This window comes from Nyctereutes procyonoides, unplaced genomic scaffold (genome assembly GCF_905146905.1).
Source record: "Nyctereutes procyonoides isolate TBG_1078 unplaced genomic scaffold, NYPRO_anot_genome, whole genome shotgun sequence".
Taxonomy (NCBI): Eukaryota; Metazoa; Chordata; class Mammalia; order Carnivora; family Canidae; genus Nyctereutes; species Nyctereutes procyonoides.
The window spans coordinates 59,858,394-59,886,363 of record NW_026575020.1 but is presented as its reverse complement, the minus strand read 5'-3'; the positions used below and the strand labels follow the sequence as shown (position 1 = coordinate 59,886,363).

The 27,970-nt window shown below is 48.6% G+C and overlaps 1 protein-coding gene across 1 annotated transcript in view; it reads left to right on the top strand.

Annotated features, from left to right (window-relative positions):
* Positions 1-27,970, top strand: part of NPLOC4 (NPL4 homolog, ubiquitin recognition factor) — a 65,512-nt gene that overhangs the window by 30,029 nt on the left and 7,513 nt on the right. Inside the window, exons 9-14 of the mRNA XM_055315597.1 lie at positions 1,417-1,503; positions 3,789-3,860; positions 4,289-4,415; positions 8,849-9,009; positions 24,880-24,951; positions 27,706-27,801. Of these exons, the coding sequence (XP_055171572.1) occupies positions 1,417-1,503; positions 3,789-3,860; positions 4,289-4,415; positions 8,849-9,009; positions 24,880-24,951; positions 27,706-27,801 (615 nt within the window). The remainder of the gene's footprint in view (positions 1-1,416; positions 1,504-3,788; positions 3,861-4,288; positions 4,416-8,848; positions 9,010-24,879; positions 24,952-27,705; positions 27,802-27,970) is intronic.

The window sequence follows — 27,970 nt, the reverse complement described above, 5'->3', positions numbered from 1 at the left end:
CAGGCCCATGGCTGTTGCACAAATGCCATTGTGTCCCTGGCTGGATTTATGCAGAGTTTTGAGTGTAGTCTCCACCTTTTTGCCAGTTTCCATGTTTACTGAGAGCTACAGGGAAGTATTTGTGGGGGCCTCCTGTGGTTTTTCATTCAAAAGGGGATGCTAAGTGGTGATAGAGACCCTGCCAGAAGGTCGGGGTTACCTAACCACCAGGACAGTAAGTGTGCTCTGCAATCAGGGAGCTGCTTTTGGACGCACTTTATCTTCAAACTCAGTTTTGTAGAGGTCTCTTTCATGAGCAGCTTCAGCAGTCGTGTTAGGAGTGTGATGGAGTAAAACACGGAAACAGAAACCTCTAGTGTCCAGACTGCTAATAGCATCTCCAGAGCTCCCAGCTTCAGGATCCTGAAGGTTGAAACCATTAACTATAATAACCTTTAACTCATTAGAAGTTGAAGCTCAAGCTCATGCTGCCACAGGTCAGGAAATCAGATCCTTAGATTTGTTTTGAATTTCTGATATGACCTGTGCTCTGGAGGCATTTAATGATTTGCATATTGTTAATACCCAGCAACAGAAAGTTATTTTTTGTTGTTTTGCCATAATTTGACTCATTTGCAAGGATGTACCCAACTAGTATAAATTGTTTTGGGATTACCTTCACTTTTTTTTTTGCTGTGGCCAGAGTTTCTGCTAGGTACGGGACTTACTATTCATGACCTCGAGCTACATTCAGTGCAGATGAAGGATTTCGGCAAGCTTTGTCCACTGCAGGAAGTTGGGGTCCTATGGCTGGTTTAGGTTGTATATGAGCCAGAGTCCAAGCCCACCTATTACCCCAAGCCCTGTGCTCTGCCCAGCAGGTTGCCGATTTAGGTTCCTTTTTTATTCCTCTGTGATTCTCTCATTCAGTACCTTGCCTTTGAAGCTCAGCACTACCCTGCAGGAGCTGCACAGAAATTTTCCTAGCCTGTTTACTGGGCACAAATGTTATACCTTGCACCTGGAAGCTTGCCCAATGTACCCAAAGCTATTTGGAAGGAAACTGTTTCTCCAAGGGAGTTTTGAAACTGACTTTCCCCAGTGAAGGAACCCATTAAAAAATTGTGGAAACAGCCTTCCTCAGTCCTAAGAGCAACCACACACTTGACAAGACTGTGTGATGTGAACCAGCCTGAATGTCCCCATCTTCTCTCAGAGGCTTGACTGGAAAGCATGATAAAATGTGAGAAGGGGCAGAGCCTGGAGGGTGCGGGCTGTGTTTTATCTGGATGTCAACCTTTTTCTGCTGCCATAACTCTCCTTTTTGGCAAGGGGAGAGCAATAGAGCAGTGTGCCCTTGGGACTCCTGAGACAGAATTGGAGTGGGATGGCTGTGGGTTCCTCTGAGTTTGTCTTCTCCCTTTACTGCCTCAACAGATCGGCACACAGAACAGCCTGGAGCTTCTGGAAGACCCAAAAGCTGAGGTGGTGGATGAAATTGCTGCCAAGCTTGGCCTGAGGAAGGTACTGAGGCATTCTGCTGGCCTTCGAATGGGGTACCAGGGCTCTCTGTTGGGATCATTGGGGTGGGTGGCATGACTAGGCCTTGTCTGGGACTGAACTCCCAGCTGCCCGAGGTCAGGTGCAGGCCCAGCATGTTGTAAAGCCTGCTTGAGTCTTGTGTTCTTCAGATTTGAAATAGAATATTTCTCTGAATTAAAGTAAAATGAAAACAAACAATCCCTATACTGGGGCTGTTATGTTGAAATCTGCAGGCCTCACTCCCTGAGGACAGCTTCAAAGGGTGTAAGAAAGAGGCAGCTAGATGCACATCCCTTCTTCCTGCCCAGGAAGGAGCCTCAATGCTGAGCTGTGTGTCCTGCCCACACACCGCGGCCTAGCCTCTTAGTAGGAGCCCTTCCTTCATGTGTCCTTGCAGCTTTGCAGCCTGTGACAAAGACCTTTGCACAGGGTTCATTTCCTGCCCTGGGCGCTTGGAGCCTCTGGCCATCTTCCGTCATCAGTGGATTTCCTGTTTCTAATTTAGATGTATGAACACGTGAGCTTTTCTCGTTTTACTGGGCAGTAAGACAACAGGGAAGAAGTTTTGAGTTTGTTGATCTAGTTTGTGTCACATCCGTGGTGGAGCTCCCAGGAACTTACAGTAGGGTTTCTACACGTGTATATGGAACGTGAAATTGAATACCTCTTAGAATTTCACAGTTAATAGCTATGTAAGTTATCCTTTGTTTGTTAATCAACTTAGTGGAAAACAAACTCCCAGATAAACAGGAACAGTAGAGAATTTGCTTATAAGCCTTGGGAGGTTATAGAACAAAGTCATTTTAACAAAAGCTTTAAGAAAACAGTTCCTGTTGTTTCTAGTAAGGAATCACCATCTCTCTCTTTTTTTTTTAAAGTAGGTTCCACACCCAGCAGGGAGCCCAGCATAGGGCTTGAACTCACAACCCCGAGATCAAGACCTGAGCTGAGATCAAACTGAGCCACCCAGGCACCCCAGGAATCAGCGTCTTGATTTAGAGTTCTATTTGGTTTAAATTTTTGAAGTTTCTCGTGTTCAAAAGAGAAACTAGTGTAATTTTTTGACCTTTTTTTGTTTTAAACATACAGTTCAGTATCACTGTAGTTCTAATAGATCTTGAAGTGACTTCAGTGTCTGAAACCCTGGCTCTGTTGCTTTAGCTGACTTCAGCCTGGCTTTGGCTCTGCTTTACTCATTGCTTTGGCTCATTTACACTGCAAGTCTCCTTTTCTTTGCTGTGTCCTCTCCGGGGTTTTTTGTGCATTGGGGTATTTTTAAAGAAAATAAAGTTCTGGGCAGCTCAGGTGGCTCAGCGGTTTAGCACCGCCTTCAGCCCAGGGCCTGATCCTGGAGACCTGGGGTCAAGTCCCACATCAGGCTTCCTGCATGGAGCCTGCTTCTCCCTCTGCCTGTGTCTCTGCCTCTCTCTCTCTCTCTCTGTGTGTCTCTCACGAATAAATAAAATCTTAAAAAAGAAAAGAAAAGAAAAGAAAATGAAGTTCTCCACATTTGCCTGTTCTTGTGTGCAGGAAATGGGTTTGAAGAGTTCTGTACAGGGTTCTGCTGGACAGGGTCATGGGCACCACTTCTCCAAAGGATGTGGACTTGGGGTCCAGCCCTGCTTGTAAACCTCCCAGCCCAGTTACAGTTCAGGAGGGGCAACCAGCTGTGAGGTTCTTGGGCATAGGAGGCCTAGGAACCCAATAGACAGGCAGCTGTCTAAGACTGTGGCTTGCCCTAGGGATGAGGGTTTCAGCTTCTTGGGCCCTCACATGCTGTCTCCAGTTCTGTAGCAAGGAGTGTAAAGGAGCCTCTGGGCAAGGACTTTGTGGTGGTGGTCCTTATTTTAAGTACCTTTCCTAGGGAGTCTGTTTTCTTACGGAGAAAGCCCTAGCATCTCAAATAGCATTGTCTCTCTTTGCAGTGTCAGCATTCTATTAATCTTGTTCACCCCTGGGGTTTCCCCTGAGCCCAGCACAGTGCTGGGTATAGAGTTGGTGCCATGGAGTTTCTAACAAACAGATGAGCTCTGCTCATGCAACATCACCTCCAGTCCAGCAGCACCAGAGGAGAATGGCCGTTTTCAACTGAATGGAGTTTGAAAGTCCTGGTAGTATACTTGAGGATCTGACTCCCCTAGAAGGAAGTAGCTCACAACAGTCTCTTACTGAAACATTATTCTGAAGGTCTTTGGACAGAGGCCAGAAAGCATTCATTGCCTGTTTCAGGGAGAGGTGGCTCAAAGGATACTTTCCTTTTCGTTCAGGTTGGCTGGATATTTACAGACCTCGTCTCAGAAGACACCCGGAAGGGTACCGTCCGATACAGCCGGAATAAGGTGAGCGGTAACGGGAGTGCCCAGTGCCCTCCTAGCTTAGCCTGCAGCTCAGTTACAAGCCAGCTCTGGCTCATGCCTGCAGGGTGGCTGTGCACAGCTCCTCCTGGCCTTTAGACCAAATTGTTTTCAACACCAGTGCTCTTGATAAATTAAGGGTGGGTCTCTTGATGGTGTCTTGTAGAACAAACCCCCTGGGCCTGCACCAGTGTTTTTTGGAGGTCAGCCCGTAGGGTTGGATGCCTGATGCTTCTGGCCTCTCTAGTTACTCGTGGTGGGAGAGGAGGGGCCCGTAACAGCTAGGAGCTGTAGGTGTTTGTTTCATGCAGTGTTTGACAGGCGACCGTTTAGTTCTTAATGTTATCTAAAGAAGAAATAGCATGTTTCCACATGATGTTGTAAAATGTGATACGCCGGCTCTTTTCTTTTAGGACACCTATTTTCTGAGTTCGGAAGAATGTATCACTGCAGGAGACTTCCAGAATAAGCATCCCAACATATGTCGACTCTCTCCAGACGGACATTTTGGATCTAAGTTTGTCACTGCGGTGGCAACAGGTGTGTGTTCTGTTCCTCTTTTGGCACATTTTCATTCTTAGCTACAGTAGATTTTCTTAATGTTCTTGTGGGGCACAAATTCCACTTTTGTTTTGTGTTAAAAATCCTAAAGTTACACACATCACCTACAAAACTACTAGAATTTGGGGCTCAGTGTAGCTCTTCTCTCATCTGCTCACGTTCCAAGTTGAGGCCAGTTTGATTCTGGATCTCAGCTCAGGGCTGCCTTTGCCACTTCAAGTAGCCAAAAAGGACTCTGGCTATGCAAGAGAAAGGGATTTACTACTGGTTACTTATTTTTGACATTATGAGCAAGAGTCTTTTTTTTTTTTTTTTAAGATTTATTTAATTATGATAGACATACAGAGATACAGAGAGGCAGAGACACAGGAGGAGGGAGAAAGGGAGAAGCAGCCTCCATGCTGGGAGCCCGACGTGAGACTCGATCCCGGGACTCCAGGATCGCGCCCTGGGCCAATGGCAGGCGCTAAACCGCTGAGCCGCCCAGGGATCCCCAGCAAGAGTCATTTTAAGACACCATGTCTGTCTGTGTGTGTGTGTGTGTGTGTGTGTGTGTGTGTGTGTGTGTGTGTGTGTGGTGATACATATATTCTGTGCTATATATATCATAAACATATAATAATAAAAAAATTGTGGCCCATAAAAAGGTAGTATCACAATCTTTAACAAGCTTTACATATGTTGGCTTAGGAAAAAACTGGCCATAGGACTATACAATTTAAAAAGAATAGGAATTTTAAGGGTGCCTGTGTGGCTCAGTCAGTGAAGCATGTACCTTTGACTCAGGTCATGATTAGGGTTCTGGGATTGAGTCCCACTTTGGGCTCCCTCCTCAGCAAAGCGTCTGCTTCTTCCTCTCCCTCTCCTCCTAGCGTGCTCACTTGTGCTCTCTCTCTCAAATAAAGAAGTATAAATAAATTAAAAAATAAGCAAGTAGGAGTTTTAAACTTGGAGAACCAACTCATGAAAGCATAGTCTATTTGGTCAATTTTTTAAAGTAAACACTAACGTGGAACCTATGAAGACCTGGTTTCAACTCTCACAGAATTGATAACCCAGTTTGTTCATGGTAGTCAACCTTCCCCTAGTTCTGTAGAAAGAAGCACTCCCAGTTGAACAAAACCAGTTAACAAGTAGCCCAAACAGGTAGGTTACTGGATCCCCTGTTAATCCCAGTTGAGGCTGTCACACTGAGAATCATGAAGAGAAACACTCCCTGATTTTTAAAGATCCGTGGATTTAAGATGCAAGTGGATTAGTCACTTTCTTTTTGAAAGGAATGTACTTTTGAGGCATGAGAGGCAGTGGCAGCATCTTTCACATGCTAGTGCGAATTAGGTGAAGTCTTACCTGAACATGTGAACATGTCCCCTTCCTTCTGCTAACTTGTTCTCACACACCTAAAGAATTCACCATGGATTAAAACTCCATGTTTGTTTGTTTGTTTGTTTTAATTTTTTTTTAATTTTTATTTATTTTATGATAGTCACACACACACAGAGAGAGAGAGAGAGGCAGAGACACAGGCAGAGGGAGAAGCAGGCTCCATGCAGGGAGCCTGATGTGGGATTCGATCCCGGGTCTCCAGGATCGCGCCCTGGGCCAAAGGCAGGTGCTAAACCACTGCACCACCCAGGGATCCCTCCGTGTTTGTTTTTATGCATATGTATAAAATATGGTTGGATCTTCTTCTTCTTCTTCTTTTTTTTTTTTTAAGATTTTATTTACTTGAGAGAGAATATAAGCAGGGGAGGTGCAGAGGGAGAAGCAGACTCCCTGCTGAGCAAGGAGGGCTCGATCCCAGGACCCTGAGGTCATGACTTGAGCCAAAGACAGATGTTTAGCTGACTGAGTCCCCAGGTACCCCAACAGCATCATACATCTTGTACCTCCAAACAGTTTGCTGTTCCCCTGTGTCAGTGGTTTTTGACCACAAGCACACACGGGGCGGCCCCACTGTGCTCCTTCCCTACCTTCCCTGCTGCCCTGTGGAGCTGTTTGAGCTGTGCTTGCTGTACCCCATCCCTGAGTTCCTGATGGGCTGGGAAGGAGCTGGCCTGTGTGTTTGTAACCATTGCCCAGGAGACTATTGCATCTGGGCTTTATGGTGCTTCTGCAGGCACTGTGCTCGCAGCTCCCCTAGAGCTGCTGCTGAAGCTGCAGGCTCCCCCTTGCCTTTCCCTGCCAAGAACAACTCTAGCTTGAGACCTGTGGAGGAAGAGAGAAGTGAGTATGTGTGGGTTTGCTCTTTGGAAATGGATCTAGTGACGGATCTAGTGGAAGGAGGATGCATCATTTAGCCCAAGTTTAGACTTCCTGCCCCGATGCTGGCATCTCTGTGCCTTGGTAGGCTGGCCACCCTGGCCACCTGCCCACGTCTCTGGGCCGTGAGATTCCCTTCTTGAGGCTGCCTCCCAGGCACAGAGTTCTTCTGCAACAGGCCCTTTCCTCCCACATGCAGGTTTCCTTTGCAGATTGACTTGAGAAGGAAACAATCATATTGTTAGCTTGTCCCACCGCCTCTACAGCCCAGCCAATATTGGGTTTCCGGAAAGGGTAAAGAAACCCATTAGAGCTTGGTGTCTTGTTCCTCCACGTGGAGAAGGAGAGCTTGCAATTCCTCTCTTTGAATCTGCCTTTGGAGACTATCCATATGGACTAATGTTGCCCTTTTTTTTAAAAGATTTATTTTTAGAGAGTTTGTGCATGGGGAGGGGCAGAGGGAGAGAGAGAAACTCCAAGCAGACTCCCTGCTGAACTCGGAGCTGGACTTGGGGCACCTGAGCCAAAACCAAGAGTCAGTTGCTTAACTGACTGTGCCACCCAGGGACCCCCTAATGTTGCTTTTTATTTTTTTTTAACAGCCTTCAATTTCACAAATACTGCTTTCTATTTTTCTGTTTCTCAAAGAGAAATCTCAAAGAGATTTTTTTTTCTCTAATGACCCATCACACTTTAATGATCAGTCTAAGAGCCAGTGTAGGTTTACAACGCCCAAGGTTAAACAAGAGCCAGATGCACACACAGGGGTCGGCATCACTGTGCTCCTTCACTGCCTTCCCTGCTGCCCCTTCTAAACCATTGCACTTTTCTTTGGTGCAGGGTTGGTGTTCCTAACCCTGAGCACACCAGGGGGTGAAGCGACCTGTATCTGCTGCCTCGACGCTAGTGAGTGGTCACAGCCAGCTCTCCTGAGTGTGTGAGGGAGGGACAGAGAGAGATGCTAGGCTTGTTTGTCGAGTGGGCCTCTGGAGCCCATTCGCATTTCTGGAAGCCAGCTACTGCTGACCTCTGGTGTGCAAATTCAAGCAGATGGCAGGCCCCTGGCTTGTGCCCTGTTAGCTGGTTCTGCCGAATCCTTCAGAGTTCTCTGTTTTGCCACCAGATCTGGTAAATGTTTGAAAGCCAGATGGAAAAATTTTCTTTTTTAATTTTTTTGAAAATCTTTTTATTTTTTGGGAAAATTTTCTATTCCCTGATCAGTAACTAACTGTTTTTGTGAAAGAAACTAAAATGGAGATGTTGAGGGTGGTTTGTTTGTTTGTTTTTTTGACGGTGGTTTTAATTGTCCCAAACTAAATAATTCTAGACAATAGAGTTGTCAGAGCATATAACCTGATGGCAGGAGCGCATGTGTGTGTGTGGTGGTGGGAGTCCGCCCTGTGCACTGTTGCTCTTACCTCTTCTAGAGGCTCAGGGTCCACCTTTGACAGGGTGCCCATCCATCTCTTTAGGATCTCATCTCAGCTAGGTTCCTGCTCAGCTTAACTTCACCGAATGGTTCATTCTCAGTAGCTTTTGCACTATCCACGTCCCTAATTTTAAGTCACATTGCAGGTTTTATGGCATGACGATTGAAGGGAGAGGTAAGGGTGAAAGGCACAGTGAAGGCAGCAGCACAGCCTAGGCCCCTTGCGTGCTGGCCCTGGCTCTGTGCCGTGTCCACACCTCCTGCGTGGGGTGCTGGATGATGGTGTGGTGGCCCTGCAGGCATCTGGGGGGTAGAGCTGACAGTACAGACACTGGCATTGTTTTCACCATTTGTCCTGTCCGTCTCCATCCCTCCACTCCATTCACTCAGGTTCAGAAGTTTGCTGGGATGAGGGCTCTGTCTGCCATTCTTGCCTCTGGTGTTTGTAAATCAGAGCCGCGGTACGTGGTGACACCACGCATAGTTTTGGAACAGGTATTAGAGACCTGTTGGGGGAGCTGCGGTGGCGTCTCCCAGCTCTGCATCCGAGGCTGTGTGCTCAAGCTACTCAACAGGTTACTGTCAGACGTTTTTGAGTTCTTAGCCCAAGACAGACTCTGGAGGGTCTTTTTGTTGTGTTGGTCCAAAGTGATGAGTAACAGTTACAGACTTGGTTTGAGTCTTCTCTGGTGGATTTTCCATGAAGGTCTCTCTCTCGCAGGTGGTCCCGACAACCAGGTCCACTTTGAAGGGTACCAGGTCTCCAATCAGTGCATGGCATTGGTCCGTGACGAGTGCCTGCTGCCCTGCAAGGATGCCCCTGAGCTCGGCTATGCCAAGGAGTCCAGCAGCGAGCAGTATGTGCCCGATGTGTTCTATAAGGTAAAAACACCACGGCGCAGAGAGAATTGTGGGTGGGGAATAGCTGAATGCTGACTTGTGTCAGACTCCACTGTCCTGTCAGCCACTTGTCCTCTGGTGGCTCAGAACCCACTTTGTGGGTGAAGGCATTGCCAGAGCATGTTTGGGGCTTCTGACGGAAAGTAGAAATAACATGCGCTGGGCTGGGGATATGTGATCAGATCAAACCATTGCCACACAGACACAATTTCCATTTCTGAACATGAGAAAAGTGGATATATCAGCCTCAGCAGGAGTAGAGAATGGAGCCATGTGGTTCATCCACGCACTCTCCTCAGGACACCAACGTGTGAGCTAACAATTTAGATGCATCATCGTCCATTACTAAATCTTTGTTTCTTATGAGAGCTATTAAAGCTATTTTCATTGAAGAATGTCCTGCTTGAACAGGTAGGAGTTAGGTGCTCTCCTCTGCGACTGGAAAGTCCATTGTTCCTGCTTCGAGGCCAGGCCCCTTCTTGGTTCCCGAGTGGGCAGCCTTGGGGTTCTCCCCAGTACCGTCCTGCTGCCTGGAGGGTTCCTTCAGTTCTCTCTCCTGCAAGGCAGCTTTTGTCTGTCTGGAGGCTATCCTGTCTTCGTTTTGCAGGCTGTTTTCGCTGTATAAAGAATACTAGGGGGCAGCCCAGGTGGCTCAGCAGTTTAGCGCCACCTTTGGCCCAGGGTGTGATCCTGGAGACCCAGGATTGATTCCCGCATCGGGCTCCTCGCAGGGAGCCTGCTTCTCCCTCTGCCCGTGTCTCTGTCTCTTTCTCTGTGTCTCTTATGAATAAATAAATAAAATCTTGAAGAAAAAAAAATGCTAGGTTGATGGGTTGGTGTCACTGTGACTGGACATTTCCAGCGGGAATCCAGCTGTCACCCTCATGGGTTCCTTCATCCGTAATAAGACTTCTTGCTGCTCCTTCTTACATTCTTTTCTTCTTACTGCTTTCAAGCAACTTGGTCCTGATGTGCTTGGGTAGTTTTCCTCATTTGTCCTGAATTTGGGGTTTCTTGAGCTTCTAGGGTCTGTGTGTTGTGTCATTTTTGGCCATTGTATTCATCTCGTGTGGCAGCTGTAACAAGTCGCTACAAACACGGTTGCCGTAACCATACTGCTGTGTTCACTCACAGCCCCGAGGTTGGGCTCTGGGCAGCGCTCAGCCATCGCGGTGTCAGTTGGGCTCTGATATTATTATCTGCAGGGAGATGTTGGCAGCACCAAGTACCCGGGCACCTCGCCCCACGCACTTCACAGAGAGGCAGTCTGCTGCTTCTCCCTGGAGGCCTGCCAGGAGTGTGTTCCTCTGACTGCTGCTTCCCTTGCACTACTTGACAGGCTCATGTCTTTCGATCTGGCCTGTCTAGCTGCTCCAAGATCGTCTTCTGACTTGAAAGTCAGTGGATTAGTCATCTTTTTTTTTTTTTTTTAAGGCATTATTTTTTTATTCCTGAGAGACACACAGAGGTGGAGACACAGGCAGAGGGAGAAGCGGGCTTCCCCGCAGGGAGCTCAATGCGGGACTCAATCCCAGGACCCCGGGATCACACCCTGACCCGAAGGCAGACGCTCAACCGCTGAGCCACCCAGGTGTCCCTGGATTAGTGACCTTAATGCTATCTGCAAAATTCCACCCTGTACACTCCTGAAATTTGCATCATCTTGACAGGGAGAATGGCTGTGTTTCACAGTTTGAACTCCCTGTGTCTAAGATGTGGTCATCCCAGCCCCATGCAGAACTGGCTTCTGTCTGCAGCAGTGGCCTTCCACCAGGGACAGAACCAGAACTCCTAACCCCTCGTGCTCTCAGGAGTGGGGAGAGCCTCAGCGTCACTCCATACTTCACTCAGTACTCTGTCTGGGTTTTCCCTGTTCAGCTGTGTTGTTTCTCGGTCCCTCCTACCGGCGGTACTTTTTGCCTTGAGCACAGGCGCGCTTTGGAGATATTGCGGGTTCAGTTCCAGACCACCACAATAAAGCAGATAGGGCAATAAAACCAGCCAGATGGCATTTTTTTGGTTTCCCAGTGCACGCAAAAGTAAGATGTGTAGTAGGATGTCTAGAAAACAATGTACATACCTTAAATTAAAGATATTTTATTCCTGAGAAGTGCTAAGCATCATTGGAGCTTTTTCAGCAGGTCATGATCTTTTTACCTCAGTGTGGTTGGCTGCTGAAGGCTGGGGTAGCTGTGGCAAGTTCTTACACTAGGGTTGCACTGAAGCTTGCTCCGTCACTTGTTCCTTTCATGAACGAGTTTCCTGTAGCAGACGATGCTGTGTGATAGCAGGTTACCCACAGGAGAGCTGCTTTCAAAATCGGAGTCCGTTCTCTCACATGCTGCTGCTTCCTCATCAAGTTTATGTAATATCAGAGATCCCTGATCACAGGCTGTCCTAACACATAATAACAAAGAAGTTTGAGGGGTGCCCGGGTGGCTCGGTTGGTTGCGCTCAGGTCATGATCGAGCTCTGTGCTTGGGGGCAGTCTGCTGCTCTCTCTCCTTCTGCCTCCACCCTGCTTGTGTGCAAGTGTGCTCTCTCCCTTGCTGTCAAAGAAATAAAATATTTAAAAAAAGAACACAGAAAACAAAGATGTTTGAAATAATGCAGGAGTCACCAAAATGTGGCACAGAGACACGAAGTGAGCAAATGTTATTGGAAAAATGGTGCCTATAGGCCTACTCAGTATGGGGCGGCCACAAACCTTCAACCTGTAAAACCTCACAGTGCTTGTGAAGCGCGGGACACCAAAGTGCAGTGAGACAAGGCGTGCCTGCTCTGTGGGATTGCAGAGGCTGTTCTCTGCCCTCTGGGTGCTTGGCCTCCTGTGTGCCTCAGCGTCGGACAGCGTGTCCGCGTAGCCGGGTGGACTCTCCAGCCCCTTTTGGTGTCCGGTTTGTAGCTGCAGCCCAGCTCACACCCACGAGAAAGGCCTGGCTGCGCACACTCTCCTCCTCCAGTAGACATCTGCGGGGGGCCGTATCCTCACCCCTGGGTGGCATCCCCCTCCCCCCTCCCCCCCCGCCCCGGAGGTAAGTCCTCGGCACCCTTGCCACCCTTATGCCCACAGCACTCTGACAGCTTTTAATTTTTTTTATTTTTTTTTAAATAAATTTTTATTTACGATAGTCACACACACACACACAGAGAGAGAGAGGCAGAGACACAGGCAGAGGGAGAAGCAGGCTCCATGCACCGGGAGCCTGATGTGAGATTCGATCCCGGGTCTTCAGGATCGCGCCCTGGGCCAAAGGCAGGCGCTAAACCGCTGCGCCACTCAGGGATCCTTCTGACAGCTTTTATTTATTTATTATTTTTTAAAATTTTTATTTTATTTTATTTTTTTATTTTTATTTTTTTCATCTCTGACAGCTTTTAAAACGCAGCTTGGAAGGCCTGTGTTTCTGTGGTGTTTGTGGGAGCTCTTGTGCATGTTGTGTGTGTGTCTCCAGGCCCTGGAGGCTGGATGGGCACCATGGTGTGGGGCTGGAGGGGGTGGATTTCAGGTGTTCCTTCCTTCCTGAGAAGGGCCTTGCTCTCATTCAGTAATGTGGCCCTGAGTGGCCAGTAGAGACACAGGGAGCCAACAGAAACTGTTAATTCCAGCGGGCTGCAGGCTTTCTGAGAGCTGTCGGCATCTCCCCTCGTCCTCATGGCACCCTACAGGGTTAGGTGGTGTTAGGGGTACTGTTGTCCCCTCCCCTTTTCCAGGTGGGGAAATGGAGGCACAAAGATGCTTACGCAGCCAGTAGATGGCAGAGGCGTGGGCCTGGCCCATCTGAGGGCAGAGTCCTGGCAGCAGGACACCTCTGGGAGGAGCTTGTCATCCCTGCAAACACTCAAGAGATGCAGCGCTCCTAGCACATGGGGAAAGTATCCTGTCTGGTGAGCCAGATGCCCTGTGTGAAACCTAGCCTGATGGCTTCCCTCTTATGCTGTCTCTGCTGAGCCCTTCATTGTGCAGAGAACTTTGGAGGTGATGCCCCTTCCACAGTTGTTAACTGTAGGGAACGCGTGTTGGGAATTGATCTGCCAGGAGGGCCTGGGGGGTGGCATTTGGAAAGTTGGAACATGTTCCAGCCCATTGGGTTCCCGTGCTGTGGGCCTGGGACACCTTTGAGATCCATTTCTTAAGTAAGCAAGTGTCTACACCAAGTGAGATTTTTTTTTTTAAAAGATTTTATTTATTTATTCATGAGAGACAGAGAGAGGCAGAGAAGCAGGCTCTATGCAGGGAGCCTGACATGGGACTCGATCCCGGGTCTCCAGGATCAGGCCCTGGGCTCAAGGCGGTGCTAAACCGCTGAGCCATCCGGGCTGCCCACCAAGTGAGATTTTACTCCAGTGTATTTACTTATTTATTTTTTATTTATTTATTCATGAGAATGACAGGCAGAGACATAGGCAGAGGGAGAAGCAGACTCCCTGCGGGGAGCCCCTTGGGAGACTCGGTCCCAGGACCCTAGGATCACACCCTGAACTGAAGGCCGATGCTCAACCCCTGAGCCATCCAGGTGCCCCACTCCAAGAGTATTTAGACACTGTGTTTATGAAGGAAATAATCTTAAACAATTGATACTAATATTGATGACTTTTGTCAAGAAAATGAATTCTAGAGTATGTACCATTTAAATTGTTTTGGTATCTTGATGACTTTCAGTGAGGTGTGATTTTTTTTCTTACTCCTTTTTGTTTTATTGAAGTTTACTTGCATCAGAATGAGTTCTTTTCCAGGCATATTTGATAAAGATTTAATTCATTGTAATCCATTTCATAGTTATTTCTGTTGTGAAATAAGCTACATACAAAAGAGTCAGTAAAATGTGTAAATAAGAATAATCAAACAGGATCCCTGGGTGGCTCAGCGGTTTAGCACCTGCCTTTGACCCAGGGCATGATCCTGGAGTCCCGGGATCAAGTCCCGCATCGGGCTCCCTGCGTGGAGTCTGCCTCTCCCTCTGTCTGTGTCTCTGCCTCTCTCTCTCTCTCTCTCTCTCTCTGCCTCTAATGAATAAGTAAATAGAATCCTTAAAAAAAAAAACAATAAAAAAACACCGTGTCTTTACCTGTAAGAAATAGGAAGGTAGGGGCACCTGGGTGGCTCAGTCAGTGAAGCATCTGCCTTTGGCTCAGGTCATGATCTCAGGGTCCTGGGATGGAGTTCCGCGTCGGGCTCTCTCCTCTGCGGGGAGTCTGCTGCTTTCTCTCCCTCTGCCTCTCCCCCGACTTGTGCTTGCTTTCTGTTAAATAAATAAAATTAAAAAAAAAATAATGAGGCTAAATATTTTTTAAAGCTTATTTATTTAAGAGATGGGGAGGGAGGGAGAAAGCTTGGGGTGGAGGTGGAGGGGAGAGGAAGAGAGAGAATCCCAAGCAGACTCTGTGCCCAGTGCAGATAAGGGGCTTTGATCCTGTGACCCCGAGACTACAACCTGAGCCGAAACCAAGAGTCAGAAGCTCAGCTGACTAAGCCACTAAGGCACCATTCCTCCAGCAATTTTTAAACTTGATGTGTGTACTTCTAGTCATTGTTCTAGTACTTATTATTTCTATCAAGTTAATTTTTTTAACGATTTATTTATTTATTTGAGAGAGTGTGCATGAGCGGGGAGCCCAATGCAGGGCTGGATCCCAGGACCCTGAGGTCATGACCTTAACCAAAGTCCGATGCCAACTCACTGAGCCACCCAGGCACCCCTCAAGTTAAATGTTAAAATGGCTTTTTTGTGATATAACTCACATACAGTATAATTCACCCATCGAAAGTGCACAATTCACTGGGTTTTAGCATATTCACACATATTCGTGCACCACCATCTGATTTTAGAATACTTTTATCCCCCAAACAGAAACCCTGCATGACTTAACTGCCCCTCCCCAAGCCTCTCGTTCCGGAACTACTCCTGGCAGTCGGAACTCCTGGCAGTCGTTTGTCCCTTTTGTGTGTGTGTGTGTGTGTGTGTGTGTGTGTGTGTGTGTGTGTGTGTTGTCCTGACAGTGTCGCCCCATGCACCGTCTGTTGTGACGGGCTTTCTTCACCACTTTCTGTAATGTCTTCAGGTCCAGCCATGTCTGTAGCGTGTAGTGCTCATTCTTTGTCTTTGCTGAAAATCATTCAGTGCTTGATTGTACCAGAGTGCTGGGGTGGGGGGTCGCGGGAACGCCCAGACACTCAGTCCCTGTGTGGAATGACATCGTCTGTGTTGGTGGGTCTGTGTTCACGGGCATGGGAAGGGACAGGGCAGTGAGCGTTGGCCCACTCAGCAGCACCCTCCTCGGCTGTCTTCTGCCTGAGTCAGCACAGTTGCTGCAGCTCAAGGGTCTGCGGGGTCTGCAGGGTCTGCAGGAACACTGGGGTGGTGCCCTGAACCCTGGGCCAGCAAGCAGAGGCAAGTGTCCCAAGGCACAGGCCCACTCTTCTTGTCAGCCACTATCTGGAAATGCCTGTGGAGCCGAGGACGATGGCACTGCTGCACCTGCTCTTTCCAGACTGGTGCAGGTGAAGGACAGAGTAGGGCTCTCCTGTGACAGCTCACTTGGATGCCTCTTGGGTTTGGGGGAGCAGTGGAGCTGGTGGGGAGGGGCACTCCTATCACTCTTCCAAAGAAGTGATACTTAGCCCCTTGTGTAGTGGTTCCTCTTCTCCTCCCCCTGCATCCTCCATGGTGTTTAATAAAAACGATTGGCCTCGAGAGCACACACCTTGCCCTTAGATCCTGTTTGTGGAGCAGGTACTTCAGTTTTAAACTATTATTAAATGCTCATACCTCAAATCATATCACACTGGGAACCAGTATGAGAAATAGAGTTAATTCCTCCCCCTCCAAAGTTCCTACCTCACAAAGATGCATTTGTGATACGATGTTTTGTAATGTAGAATCAGTGTTTTGACTCGTTTTTAGGACCTGAGGTCAAGGGTCCTGCTGGCTGCCATTCTGAGCATTTGGACAGTAATTTCGTTTAACCCTTTTTAGGAAAGTGTGCGAGCCTGTGGGTGATGGCAGGACCTGGTGCCCTCACGTTGAGCTCGGCGTGTCTTACATCCTAGATTCCTCACCCAGGCTCTCTGGCTCCACCCCGGCACCTGCTTAGGAAGCCCTCCGTGCATACTATCAGTGAATACATCACTTTAATTATGCTCCCATCCGATTCTTTTCGAAGTTTTTAAAATTAAATACCAAATAGATATGAAAGATTACCTATAAAAAAATGTTTAAGAAATAAAACATCACATAATACCAAGTCTGACCTGGCATTTAAGGACTACAATATTCCTGTGGCCTCTGAAGCTCCTGGGACCCTTCTGTGCTTCCCCTCGTTTTCTCTCCCAGGAGGTGGCCTCAAGTCTACAGCGCTGAGCTACCACCCCCAGCTTCTCTTCCTGGATCTGCATGTTGTTGTAGTCGACAGATCTGAGACTGTGCTTCCCCCCAAGCTTGTTGGGCCCCTTCCCTAGAGTGTTCCCCGGCCGCGCACAGGTGCCAACCACTGCTGACTTCCACACACTCTTTGTTGTGTTATGACTTTTACTCACCTGATTGTAAGTGAGGTCAGAGTCTTTGTGTGTTGGCTCGTCCTATGTCCCGTGTCCTGTGTCCTGATGTGCATTTCAAGTCGGCTTCCTGTTTTGTTTTTTTTTCCTGGGTGGTTGGTTGTGTCTCTTTCATGTTGATTTGTAAGTGTCCCCGGTATTCCATTTCTTCCCTTTGTCAGTGACACATGTGACAGCTCTTCACGTGGCTCATGTTTCCTCTCTGTGGTGTCTTGATGCCAGAGGTTGATGTTTCATCATGGTCAGCTTTGTGGCTCTTGTCGTTAGGCTTTAGCATGTTGAGTCATAAGATAGTCTATCGTCTTGTACGAGGTTTATGATTTTGTCTTACACATTTGAGCTCTTAGCCCACCTGGAATTTTTTTCACTGGATGGTGTGAGGCAGAGGCCCAACTTCTTTCTTAATTTTTAAAAAAATCTTCTGGATAATCAACTGGAAACACCATTTATTGAAAACCCTCTACTTCAACCCCTGTTGATCTGTGGCACTTTGTCATCTGTGTCCCCTCGCCCAGGATGTTTCTGCTCTGCTCTGCTCCATTGGCCAGTTTTCTCCGCTGGCACCAATATTATGTGTTCACCATCACTCTGACTACGGTTACCCTCTGTGCCTGATTGCTTACATCCCCACCTTACTTTTCTTCAGGAGCCTTGACTGCTCCTGACCCTTTTCTCTTCCGTAGAAGATAGACAACTGGCTCACAAGTTGCACCAGAACAAACAAGTCTTACTAGGACTTCATGGCCCCCTTTTCTGTGCTGAGTTCCCCTGCGAATGTGGGGGTGCTGCACCTGCTCCATGTCCCCAGTGTCTCAGGGACTTAGGGTCATCGGCATGGAGGTCCTGCCTATAGATTGCTCCTTGATACTTACGGTTTCTACATATTATAAATAGCGTCTTTTTGGGATCCCTGGGTGGCGCAGCGGTTTGGCGCCTGCCTTTGGCCCAGGGCGCAATCCTGGAGACTCGGGATCGAATCCCACGTCGGGCTCCCGGTGCTTGGAGCCTGCTTCTCCCTCTGCCTGTGTCTCTGCCTCTCTCTCTCTCTCTCTCTCTCTCTCTCTCTCTCTCTCTCTCTCTCTATCATAAATAAATAAATAAATAAAATAGCGTCTTTTTAAATTATGTTTTAGCTATTTGAAACTGATAAATGTTTGGCAACTTTGATGTCTATTATTTGTTCCTCTGAATTCACATGTATATTCCTCTGGGTTTTCTGCACAGATGAGTGTATTATCCGGGAATGGCGATGGTCTCTCCCTTCCCATTCATTTCGGCTCCTCCTGTTGGTAGGGCTTCCAGAACAACATCCAGTGACCAGCACTGTTTTCTTATTTTTAACCGTAAAGGAAGTGCTTTTTTTTTTCTTTTAATGTTCTATTTATTTATTCATGAGAGACACACACAGAGAGAGGTAGAGACACAGGCAGAGGGAGAAGTAGGCTCCATAAGGGGAGCCCGATGCGGGACTCGATCCCGGGACCCCAGGATCACGACCTGAGCCGAAAGCAGGCACTCAACCACTGAGCCACCCAGGCTTCCATAAAGGAAGTGCTTTTAAGATTTCATCATTATCTATGAGTTTGCTGTGGGTTTTTTATTTGTTTGGTAATATCCTTTATCGGGTTGGAAATTGCTTTTTACTTGCATTCTTGTAAATTTCTTGCACTTAAGAAGTGCGCACCCCCATCCCCTTAAGATTTTGTTTATTTGAGAGAAAGCACGAGTGGGGGGCGGGGCAGAGGGAATCTCCAGTAGACTCCCCGCTGAGCAGGGAGCCCGTTGCAGGGCTCCATCCCAGCACCCTGAGATCGTGACCTGAGCCAAAGTCCGATGCTTCACTGACTGAGCCCCCAGGCACCCTGGGAAGTGAGCTCCCTTTGATCACGGAGCCTGTGTTAGTTCTTTAAGTCACGCTGTGTTTTTTTTCTGGATTGCTCATTTGGCTGTTAGTGAGAGCAGGGTTGCTGTGCTTCCCACAATTGTTTATAGCCTTGTAGGATTTGAGATACTCATTTCTCATATGTTTTAGGAAAATCAGTTTGAGCAAAGAGACCTCTGAAGGCAAACATGGAAATAATCCTCTTGGTCCTCCCATGGGCTGTGGCTGGGTTAAGAGTCAGCCTTGCAAATGGGCCGTGCACTACGGTTCACCTGAGGCTACTCGTCATGGTGTCATCTGTGATAACAAATATGGGAAGCCATCTAAAAGTCCAATAATGGGGCATTAAATTAGAATATGTCTCCGGGTAGAATATATTGTGACCACTTAAGGCATGTGCTTGAAAATTATTTAAGGACCTAGGATAAAACTCAAAACGTAAAATTCAATACATAGCTGTATATGCAGCGTGAGCATACGTGGGTGGTGATGCTCATGTTCCTGTGGGTGTGTGTACAGTGTACAGAGGACAGGCCCGGAGAGCTTGGGGGGCTTTTGTGAGGGCGGTGGGTGGCCACGCTCTGGTCTGCATGCCCTGGCGGGTGCTGTGCAACCCATGAAGGGGGGCTGGGCGGGGGATGTGATTGAGAGGCCGTGAGTCTGGAGAAGTAAGGATCGGGAAGACGTGCAGTGACATCCAAGGTATGTTGTTTGTAAAAGCAGGTGCTTTCCTGAGGGAGCTACTGCTTGATGTGGGTTATCTTGGGGCTGTTCAGGGCAGAAGAGAGTATGGTATTTTCCTTCCTCCCTTTCTGTGCCATTTTACACTCCATTTGGGTTCCTTCTGTAGTTTAAAGCAAGAGTTTTGGGTTCGTGGTTGCACACTTGATCTCTATAGAAAGACCCAAGGGAGGCCTGGTGAGCAGTAACCACTGTCTGCATCTGGCCTACTTCTCATTTTTTTACTGTTGCTTTAGGTCAATCATTTATTTTTTTAAAGATTTTATTTATTCATGAGAGACACAGAGAGAGGCAGAGACACACAGGCAGAGGGAGAAACAGGCTCCCTGTGGGGAGGTCGCTGTGGGACTCGATCGCAGGACCCCGGCATCACGCCCTGAGACAAAGGCAGATGCTCCACCGCTGAGCCACCCAGGGGCCCCTAGGTCAATCATTTAAATGTGATTATAGAGAAGGAGCACATGACTGAAGATGTGGCTAAATCATAGCGTCTGTAACAACTGAAAGCTATTCTGGTTGTTCTGGGTGCTTTGAGGGCTCCTGCGTGCGCCAGTGCAGCTCTGGACCTAGGCCCATGCCTCTACACCACCCTGGCCGGGGGCGGGTGAGTATGGAGCCTGGGACAGTGAGTTGTACCTGGAGGTGGGTCTGCAGATGTGCTGTGTGGATGGTGTGAAGGGCTGTTGCCTGGATGCCATCGTTGGGGAGGAGAGGTGGAGACGAGCATTCAGGGGCAGGCGAGGGCCGCAGCAGAGACAGAGTGTGCACTCCCGGGATGCCAGGGGGCACCAGGAAGCCAAGCCGAGAAACAGCTACCTTGTCATGTGGTGCTGACAATCCCAGAATGGGAGTGTTGTGGGCACCATGTGGCCATCGGGGCCCGAGCAGCTGGTGTAGAGAACGCAGGGCTGGCTAGTGTGGATTTAAAGGAGAGGCCGGCCAAAAACCAAGTCTGCTGGAAAGGTGGGAGGCGATGGACAGTGCTCGTGTGGGAAGTGGGAACAAGATGTTTCCTCATTTGGGGTTTTTGTAACATGAGAAAAATGATCCACGTGAGTGCTCCTGGTGCTGGTCCTGTGGCAAGGGGTGACTGGTGTGGAGCAGAAGAGGGTCTGGGGAATTCGGAGATGGCCACAGGAGGGAGATGTGAGGTGGGCCTGAAAGCAGTGTGATGTGTGGTAGGAGGTGCTTGGATACCAGGTTGTGGGTGGGAGGTCAGTGTTGTAGATCATTCTGGGCACAGAGTTGGGGAACCCAGTGAGAAGACTGGTGCTGTAATGCAGGGGACACATGTCCACTCCCTGTGGCCGTTGGGCAGAGCGCCCCGGAGGCCTCTGGGGTGGCAGGGAGGAACCCAGGCTGGAGCCAGGTCTCTGGCCAGGGTGAGCAGGTGGGCACTGGAGTCAGAGACTGCGGTGAGTAGCACCCTGAGACCCAGGGGCCAGTGTTTGGTGTTTGAGGTCTGGCATGGTGGGACAGGAATGAAGCCAAGCAAGTCATTTTTGGTGTCAGTTGCTCTGGAAGCCTTACAAGGAAGTGAGAGGACGGGGTCGGCCGGGCCGGGCAGCCCCACCGCCCCACGGAACCCAGCTCTTTGTGGGCTGGTTCAGGCGGTGGGGCAGGAGGGTGGGATCCAAGGTGTAGCGGTGAGGAGGGCACGGAGGCAGAGGGGGTCGTCCCTCCTTCAAGGAGCTGGCTGTTGAGGGACCCAGGTTTGTGCCCAGCGCCTGGCACTTTCCAGCAGTGATCCTCAGCCCATCCCTTACCTTGCTCTTGGTGTGTGCTCTACATTACTCAGGACAAATCCCCAGAGCTGTCATTATTTGTTGAAGGACAGTTGTATTTCAAGGGTGTTAGGCATTCTCCCAAATCTCCAAAAAGGTGGCACAGTTCCCTCATGCAGACTGGGCTGCAGACCACACTGCCCTTGCTGGCGCGTGGGTGCAGTGGCTCTGTTAGGACCCTGCTCTGCACCCGCTTCATCCCAGGGTCTCCTGTGTCCTTTGTGGATTGCCTTGGCGTGTGCAGCACTGGGTATTTGTGAGGTGATTCATTGTTTCTGCATTGTTTGTTGGGTTTTGTATGTTAACCCTTTGTCGTATGTTAGACACATGCCAGGCTGTCATTTTCTTTATGTTTTTCCTGTAAAGAAGCTGAAATAGTTTCTGATTTCAAAGATCCTTTTTCATGATAATTTCTGCCTTTGTTACTGTATTTAGGAAGTAATTCTTTACCCCATAACTGTATATTTACCTACATTTTCTCCTTGTGGGTTTTTTTTTTCCTTTTGAAGATTTTATTTATTTGAGAGAGAGAGCGAGCACCAGCTAATAAAGGAGGGGCAGAGGGAGAAGCAGACTCTCCACTGAGCAGGGAGCCCGACTTGGGGCTCGGGGCTCGATCCCAGGTCCCCAAGATCAAGACCTGAGCTGAAGGCAGATGGACACTTAACTGAGCCCCCCGAGGCGCCCCATTATAGTTCCATAATATGTTTCTGTATTTCTCAGGGTAAAGATTGCTGCACTTGTTAATATTTTTTAAACAAATATTTTAATTACAAGAGATTGTTTGCTACATAATGGGCATTATTCAGGAAAATTTATCAATCAAGAAATTGCCAATAAGAGAAGAGACTCTGAACCACATATTGCCATGATGTCCCAGTCTAGGAACAAGGATTCTGTGGTACCTGTGGTACTTATTCTTTCTCTGGAGTCGGAGGTAGCAAGTTTTGCTCAGCATGATACTTGCAGGACTGGAGCCTGTGGCCACAGGGTCCCCACAAGTGGGAGTGGGGTTGGAATGTTTGAACTTGGTACCAGCACAGGGTGGAGGAGCAGAGTGTGCCAGGTTCCAGTGCTGAGCTCTGGGGTTCTGATATGGGTAGACTGGGTCTCTAACCCCCTGCACCCACCTCTACCAGGCACTCCACCTCAGGCACGTGAACTCACTTTGGTAGCCCCTGATGTCCTCATGTACTGGGGGCCTGCTGGTTGTATACATGTGGTGTCTAGCCTGGACCATGTACCCCCAGCACCTAATATATGTCAGCTGCTGATTCTGTTTGCCTCTGACAGACACTCTGTAGGTGCTTATTGACAGGACTGTTTCCTAGACAGTGATTCTTTTGAGAAACATTGTTCTGAGAACTTTGATTTTTTTCTTTATCCTGTGAAGTCTCAGGTCAAGCTGCTGGTGTTACTTGTTATCCTTCTTACCAATTCTTTAAAGAGAAAAGCAATACAACAGGGATTTCGTTCACCTTTTCCAAGGAAGATGGCACCACCAGGTCAGTGGAGCTTGTCCTTGTCCTGCCACAAACACAGACAGAGATCCCTGGACTTCTCTATGCTATCCCGACGGTGGTGCAGCTGTCTGCAGACATGGCCACTGCAGGTGGCCTTGCACCGGGGACCTCAGCCCCTGCCTATCCCAGAGACTTCCTCCCCGTGGAGATGAAACCGCTGACACTTTGTCGGCTGCCGACCTGGGAATTCAGAGGCCCTCCTCCCCCAGCCCGACATCTGCTGACGCCCATAAAAAGTAATTGCTTTTGAGATGCTGTGTAGGGCTGGGGACTGGCTGGCAGAAACATAGATGTGGAGGCACGGGGGAGAGATAGAAGTTACCTGTTCTCCCCCGGGGAGCAGAGGGGGATGCAGCACCTTTATTTTCTTGGGGAGCAGAAAGGTACAGTTGGGTAGTTAAATTTGAAAGAGAATAGCACGATGCAGAAAAAAAAGAGAGAGGGGCATTTAACAAGAAAAATCCCTAGAGGGGAAGATGAAAGCGAACAGGTGCTGGAAGAATGTTTCTGCATATTAGAGCTTAATTAGATTGGAAGATGAATTCCAGATGGGCTAATTATATATGAGTTGTTGCAGGTTATTTCTTGTAGGGGCAAGCATGTATTTTTGGAAGTGGTGATTTAGTGTGATTGGATTTGATTCCCGCCTCCTACCATATCTCCTCTATCGAGAAACTGCCGCTTCTGGGGCCCCAGGACCTACTCCACTGGCCCATGTCTCAGGCTGCCCCTGTCCAAGCCGGGAGAGCCACAGAAAGCTGGGCCCGGCCTGACTGCTGTGGAAACCAGCGCAGGGCAGCCACCTGTCACGTGTAAGGACAAGTGACTCTTACCCAGATGGAGTGGAAAGTAGTTCCAACTTCAAAAGAAGCCAGACAGACAAAGCATGGTGTGTTGTTTCCAGCAGTGTGTCCTTTGATGGGGTGCTAATGCTTCCTGTGTAGTTAGATTTGGACTGTGTCCTGGGAGAGCAGAGGGCCGGGCTCTGGTTGGCAGCTCTCTTTAGTTGTGAATCGAAGGAAGGTCAGGAAGGCATGGATAAACAGCTTTATTGCAGACCAGAAATTTTAATTTCTAAACAAAAGGATCTGGGCCAAATAGGACCTCCGGACTTGCCGTTAGGATGATAGACCTGGTTCAACTTAGGAACAGCCTGGGAAGGTTGTCTTGAACAATGGTGTGTGCCTCTGACGTCCCTGGAAAGGTGGGATATGCTGGGGTGGCCTTGCGTCATCCTACAGGCCTCAGGGGGACCTGCCTGGCATCCATTTGGGTCTGAGAGCTTTAATAAATGTAAACTTTTATGGAAGGCCCCATAATTGGAAGTTATGGATGTATAATTTATATATGACTCAGTGAATGATTTATATGATGTTAAATGATGATTTAGATAGAAAATATGACCCCCTCTCACAGAATCTTTAATGAAAAGTGTTGGTTCTTATGAATTTATTTTAGAGCTCTGTTTGAACTCAGCATGTTTGACATAAATCAGATATAATTGTCATTTTATGATTAATGAACATATGCTGGCCGTTTTTCCCCATAATTAAACTTTATGTTCTGTGCATCTGACAAAGCAAAACAAGTTTAGACTTTGACAGATTGGTGGTGGGGGTTTTCCATGTCTGCGTATTTGTGTGTGTGTATGTACTCGTTTGCGTATGTATTTATTTTATTAACATATGTGTATTAAGTTGGGTTTTCAGAGGTGTAAGTAGATCATTAGGAGCTAGCATTTAGGCTCAAGATTGTGGGGAGCTTGTCCAGGATGGAAAGGGACAGGTGTAGCCTGGGAGGCAGGTGGGAGGGAGCCCTGGACCCGTGTGTTGTTGCACAGAGCAACATTAGTGTGAGGCCTGATGTGTATGCTGGGTAGGGGGGCTGTAACATAGGCTCCCAGCAGAGACTACCCATTAGCTAAAAGCATGGCTGGTTTTTCATGTTATGGCCATCATACAGAGCTCCAGGAAATGACAGAAGGTGGATGTGTAGCAAAAACATGCACAGTATCCTGTCTGCTTTTCATACACATAGGCAAGAATTGTCGTCATTGGGGGCGCCTGGGTGGCTCAGTTGGTTGAGCGTCTGCCTTCAGCTCGGGTCATGATTTCAGGGTCCTGGGATCGAGTCCTGCACAGCGGAGGGGGGGCAGTTCTGCTCCCTCTCCTCCCCCCTCTTCTTGTGTCCTCTCTCTCTCTCTCTCTCTCTCTCTTACTCTTTCTCTCAAATAAATAAATCTTTTTTTTTAATTAATCTTTAAAAAGAAATTGTAGTCATTCAAAAGCTAAGACAAGCATGTAAAAGATAAACCATGTCACTGGTCACATCTTTGCTCATGCTGCTCACTTTTATTTCCTGTTTCAGGACATAGACAAGTTTGGCAATGAGATCACCCAGCTGGCCCGGCCCCTGCCCGTGGAGTATCTGATCATAGATGTAAGTGTACAGCGCCCCGCCACCCCCCTGGGCTGCTGGGTGGGGGCCCTGTGAGGGTAGTAGCAGTAGCTTGGACGGTTGCCCCTATGCCTGGCCCAGGATGGACACCCGGGAAATATATGAATCATTGAGCTCCTGTCATCATGAAAAGCTGGTGATTTCAAGGTCTTTTTCTTCTAGTTTCAATGTTTTTATTTCCTTAAAAACAACTTAGGATTTACCTTCTACCAAATCTAAAGTATAACAAAGGACCACTGACCTGGCCAGGCAGCCTGTGGAGGTCAGCGAGCCCAGTGTGGCCCTTTGCATGGTGCGGTGTGTGCGGGTGCTGCCCTGGTCAGACCTCAGCTGCCAGAGCCGAGCCGGGCTCATGGTGGTGGGTCACTCTCCTCCTGAGTCAGTCCCCCGGGGCAGGTAGCCATGATTGTCCTTGAGTGAGATGGTAGTGTGCTTTCCTGGGTGGAACTCCAGAATGCCTGGTCCCAGTCTCAGCTCCTATCTGGAGGTCTGCTCTAGTCCTGGAGGTGTGGTCCCAGGCCAAAGGGCAGTCGAGGACTCCGGCATGAATGCCCAACACATTTGCAGCAATCAGCTCTGTTCCAAGGGGACGGGCGGCTGCTCATTTCCTAACCGCTGCCTGCCAGGATCTCTTTGGGCTACATTTGGACTCAGGAAGGGCATGTGATTCAGGTTGTAAAATATCATTGCATTTGGAGCAGCAGGTCCCCATGAGCCAAGCCCATCGGTGCTCCATTCCAATTGACAGTTCCTGAGAACATATTTATTACCTAGGCCGTAAAGGCATCTGTTTTTTAGACTACCTAGGGTGTAATTAAGATGAAAACAGATTGATGGAACATACACTTAGGAGGAGTCGGCGTGATTTAAAGCCAGCTTTCTGAGGTCTTCTCTCCCTGTGGCCTCCCCACCTCTTTCCTTTTAGAAATGGGCTGAGTTCTTGCTTAGTGTGTTGAGTCAGTAAAGTTTGGTTGTGAGGGAACATTCTGCCCTATGATACCCAAGGCTCTCTGTTCTTATGGAACGAGGTTGGGGCAGTCCCCCTCATGAGCAGGCTGCTGTTTCAGGCAAGAGAAGGGATGAATGAGCCCCCTTCCCTGGGCTGCTGTGGATGTGCTGTGGATGTGTCGGGGCATCGGCTAGATGACCTGAGGCAGGCTGGGTTGGGGCTGTTGGAACACAGGTCGAGGTGGGCGTCTGGGATATTCGCAGACTGCCTAGTGAACTTTGGTTCTGTCATGCTCTAAGGGGAGGTTTCAGGTCTAACACAGATGTCTCTTAATTCCACATCTGCTGCCTGGTAGGTGCTCTGTTGTTGCTGGCCCACCATCGTCCCTGCCCTCCCAAAGCAAAAGTGCTGTGCCATCCACAGACCTTTGTCTCTACAGCCTGGAAGGCTCTTCCGGCGTCTTTAGAACTGTGACAGCAGCTAAGACTAATAAGGCCTGTGTGTCTGAGCCTTAGTGGATGTAGGCACTCGGAGTCATCTGTGTCTCACAGAGGAACAGACTGAGGCTTAGGATCCGTAGCTGACAGAGGCCATGCAGGTACACGGCGCTGTGGCCAGAGTCCCCCAGCTGCATGGTCAGGTCGATAAAAGACCAGGGGAAGAGACGGTGGGAGAGACGCCTGGCTACTAGCTCCATTGATGGAGTGTGACTTGCTCTTGGGGTTGTGAGTTCAAGCCCCACGTTGGGTGTAGAGATGACTTAAAAATAAAATCTTTAAAAGAGCAGTGGGGCTCAGGTCTCAGATGCTGCGGATGGCTCAGCTTGTCCTTCAGAGTGCTGGCACAGTCACAGCAAATCCTGGGCCAGCCAGCTTGAAACGGCCCGCTGCCTTCACTGATGCAGAAAACAGACCAGAACAACATTTTCATTCTTTAGAAATAGTCCCGAAGGACCCAGAATAGCTACCCTAAATCTGGATGAGGTGTAATCTGCTGCCGCTAGTGTCATATTGTAGAGGAAAAGCTGTGTCAACCAAAAGGTGGTTGATAGCTCACACTTGGGTGCTTTCGTGGGGAGAGGCGTCTGCCAGGAGGAATGAAAAACTGTATTTGTATTGATTCTTGCACATTTACCACTGTCCCTGTAGTTTCTATTGATTATATGTTAGATTTAAAATGCCCTCTGCTGTTACTAAACCATGTCTGAGCCAAATGAAGGGCTCAGGTTCCCCTTCAGACACAAGCTCTTGACTCCAGCCTGTCTGATGGGAAGAGCGGGAGGGCTGTGTGCTGCATCTCAGAAGCGTGGGTTCTCCTGCTGCCTCGACATGCCCTGGCTCCGTGCAGTGGTGCTATATGTCCAGAGGGGCCTCTGCAAGCTCTGGAGGTCACTGTGTCTCTCACAGCATCAAGGCTGACCCCGAGAGTTCTTCTGTCCCCGTCCACTGTGTTCCCAGAGCTCACTCTCTGGCTCCTCCACGGGGAGGGCCTCTGTGTGAGTGGCTGGCCAGATGGAAGCCTGGAAAACACACACAAACTGCCCCCAAATGGCACGATCCTAAAACTTGTGACCAGTGATCCTTCAGTTTGCTTCCCAGAGTCAGAGTGTCAGGGCTTTCATTTAGGGTGTCATTAATGGGTGACCCTTGTGTCCAGTGGGGAACAGTTAGGACTCTGGCCGGAGCTCAGGGGAGGGTGCTGTGCTCAGGGCTGTTTGGGGCACCTGGGGCCGCCCTCACCGCTGTTGGCAGCACAATTTATCAAGGATTTGTGTTTTTGTTCATTAGATCACAACAACTTTCCCCAAGGATCCAGTTTATACTTTTTCTATTTCGCAAAATCCATTTCCTATTGAAAACCGGGATGTATTGGGTGAGACACAGGTAAGCTCTTTGTCTTTAGAAACATAACTTAAAGTAACTACTGCTTGTTCATCTAGTGTCAGTGTTGTTTTTCCAGAAAGTACCAAGCTTTCAAACTCTCCTGATTCATTTTTGTGACGAAGCCCAGCTAGGACTGTCTCTGAGACACTGTTGATCACCCTGACATCCA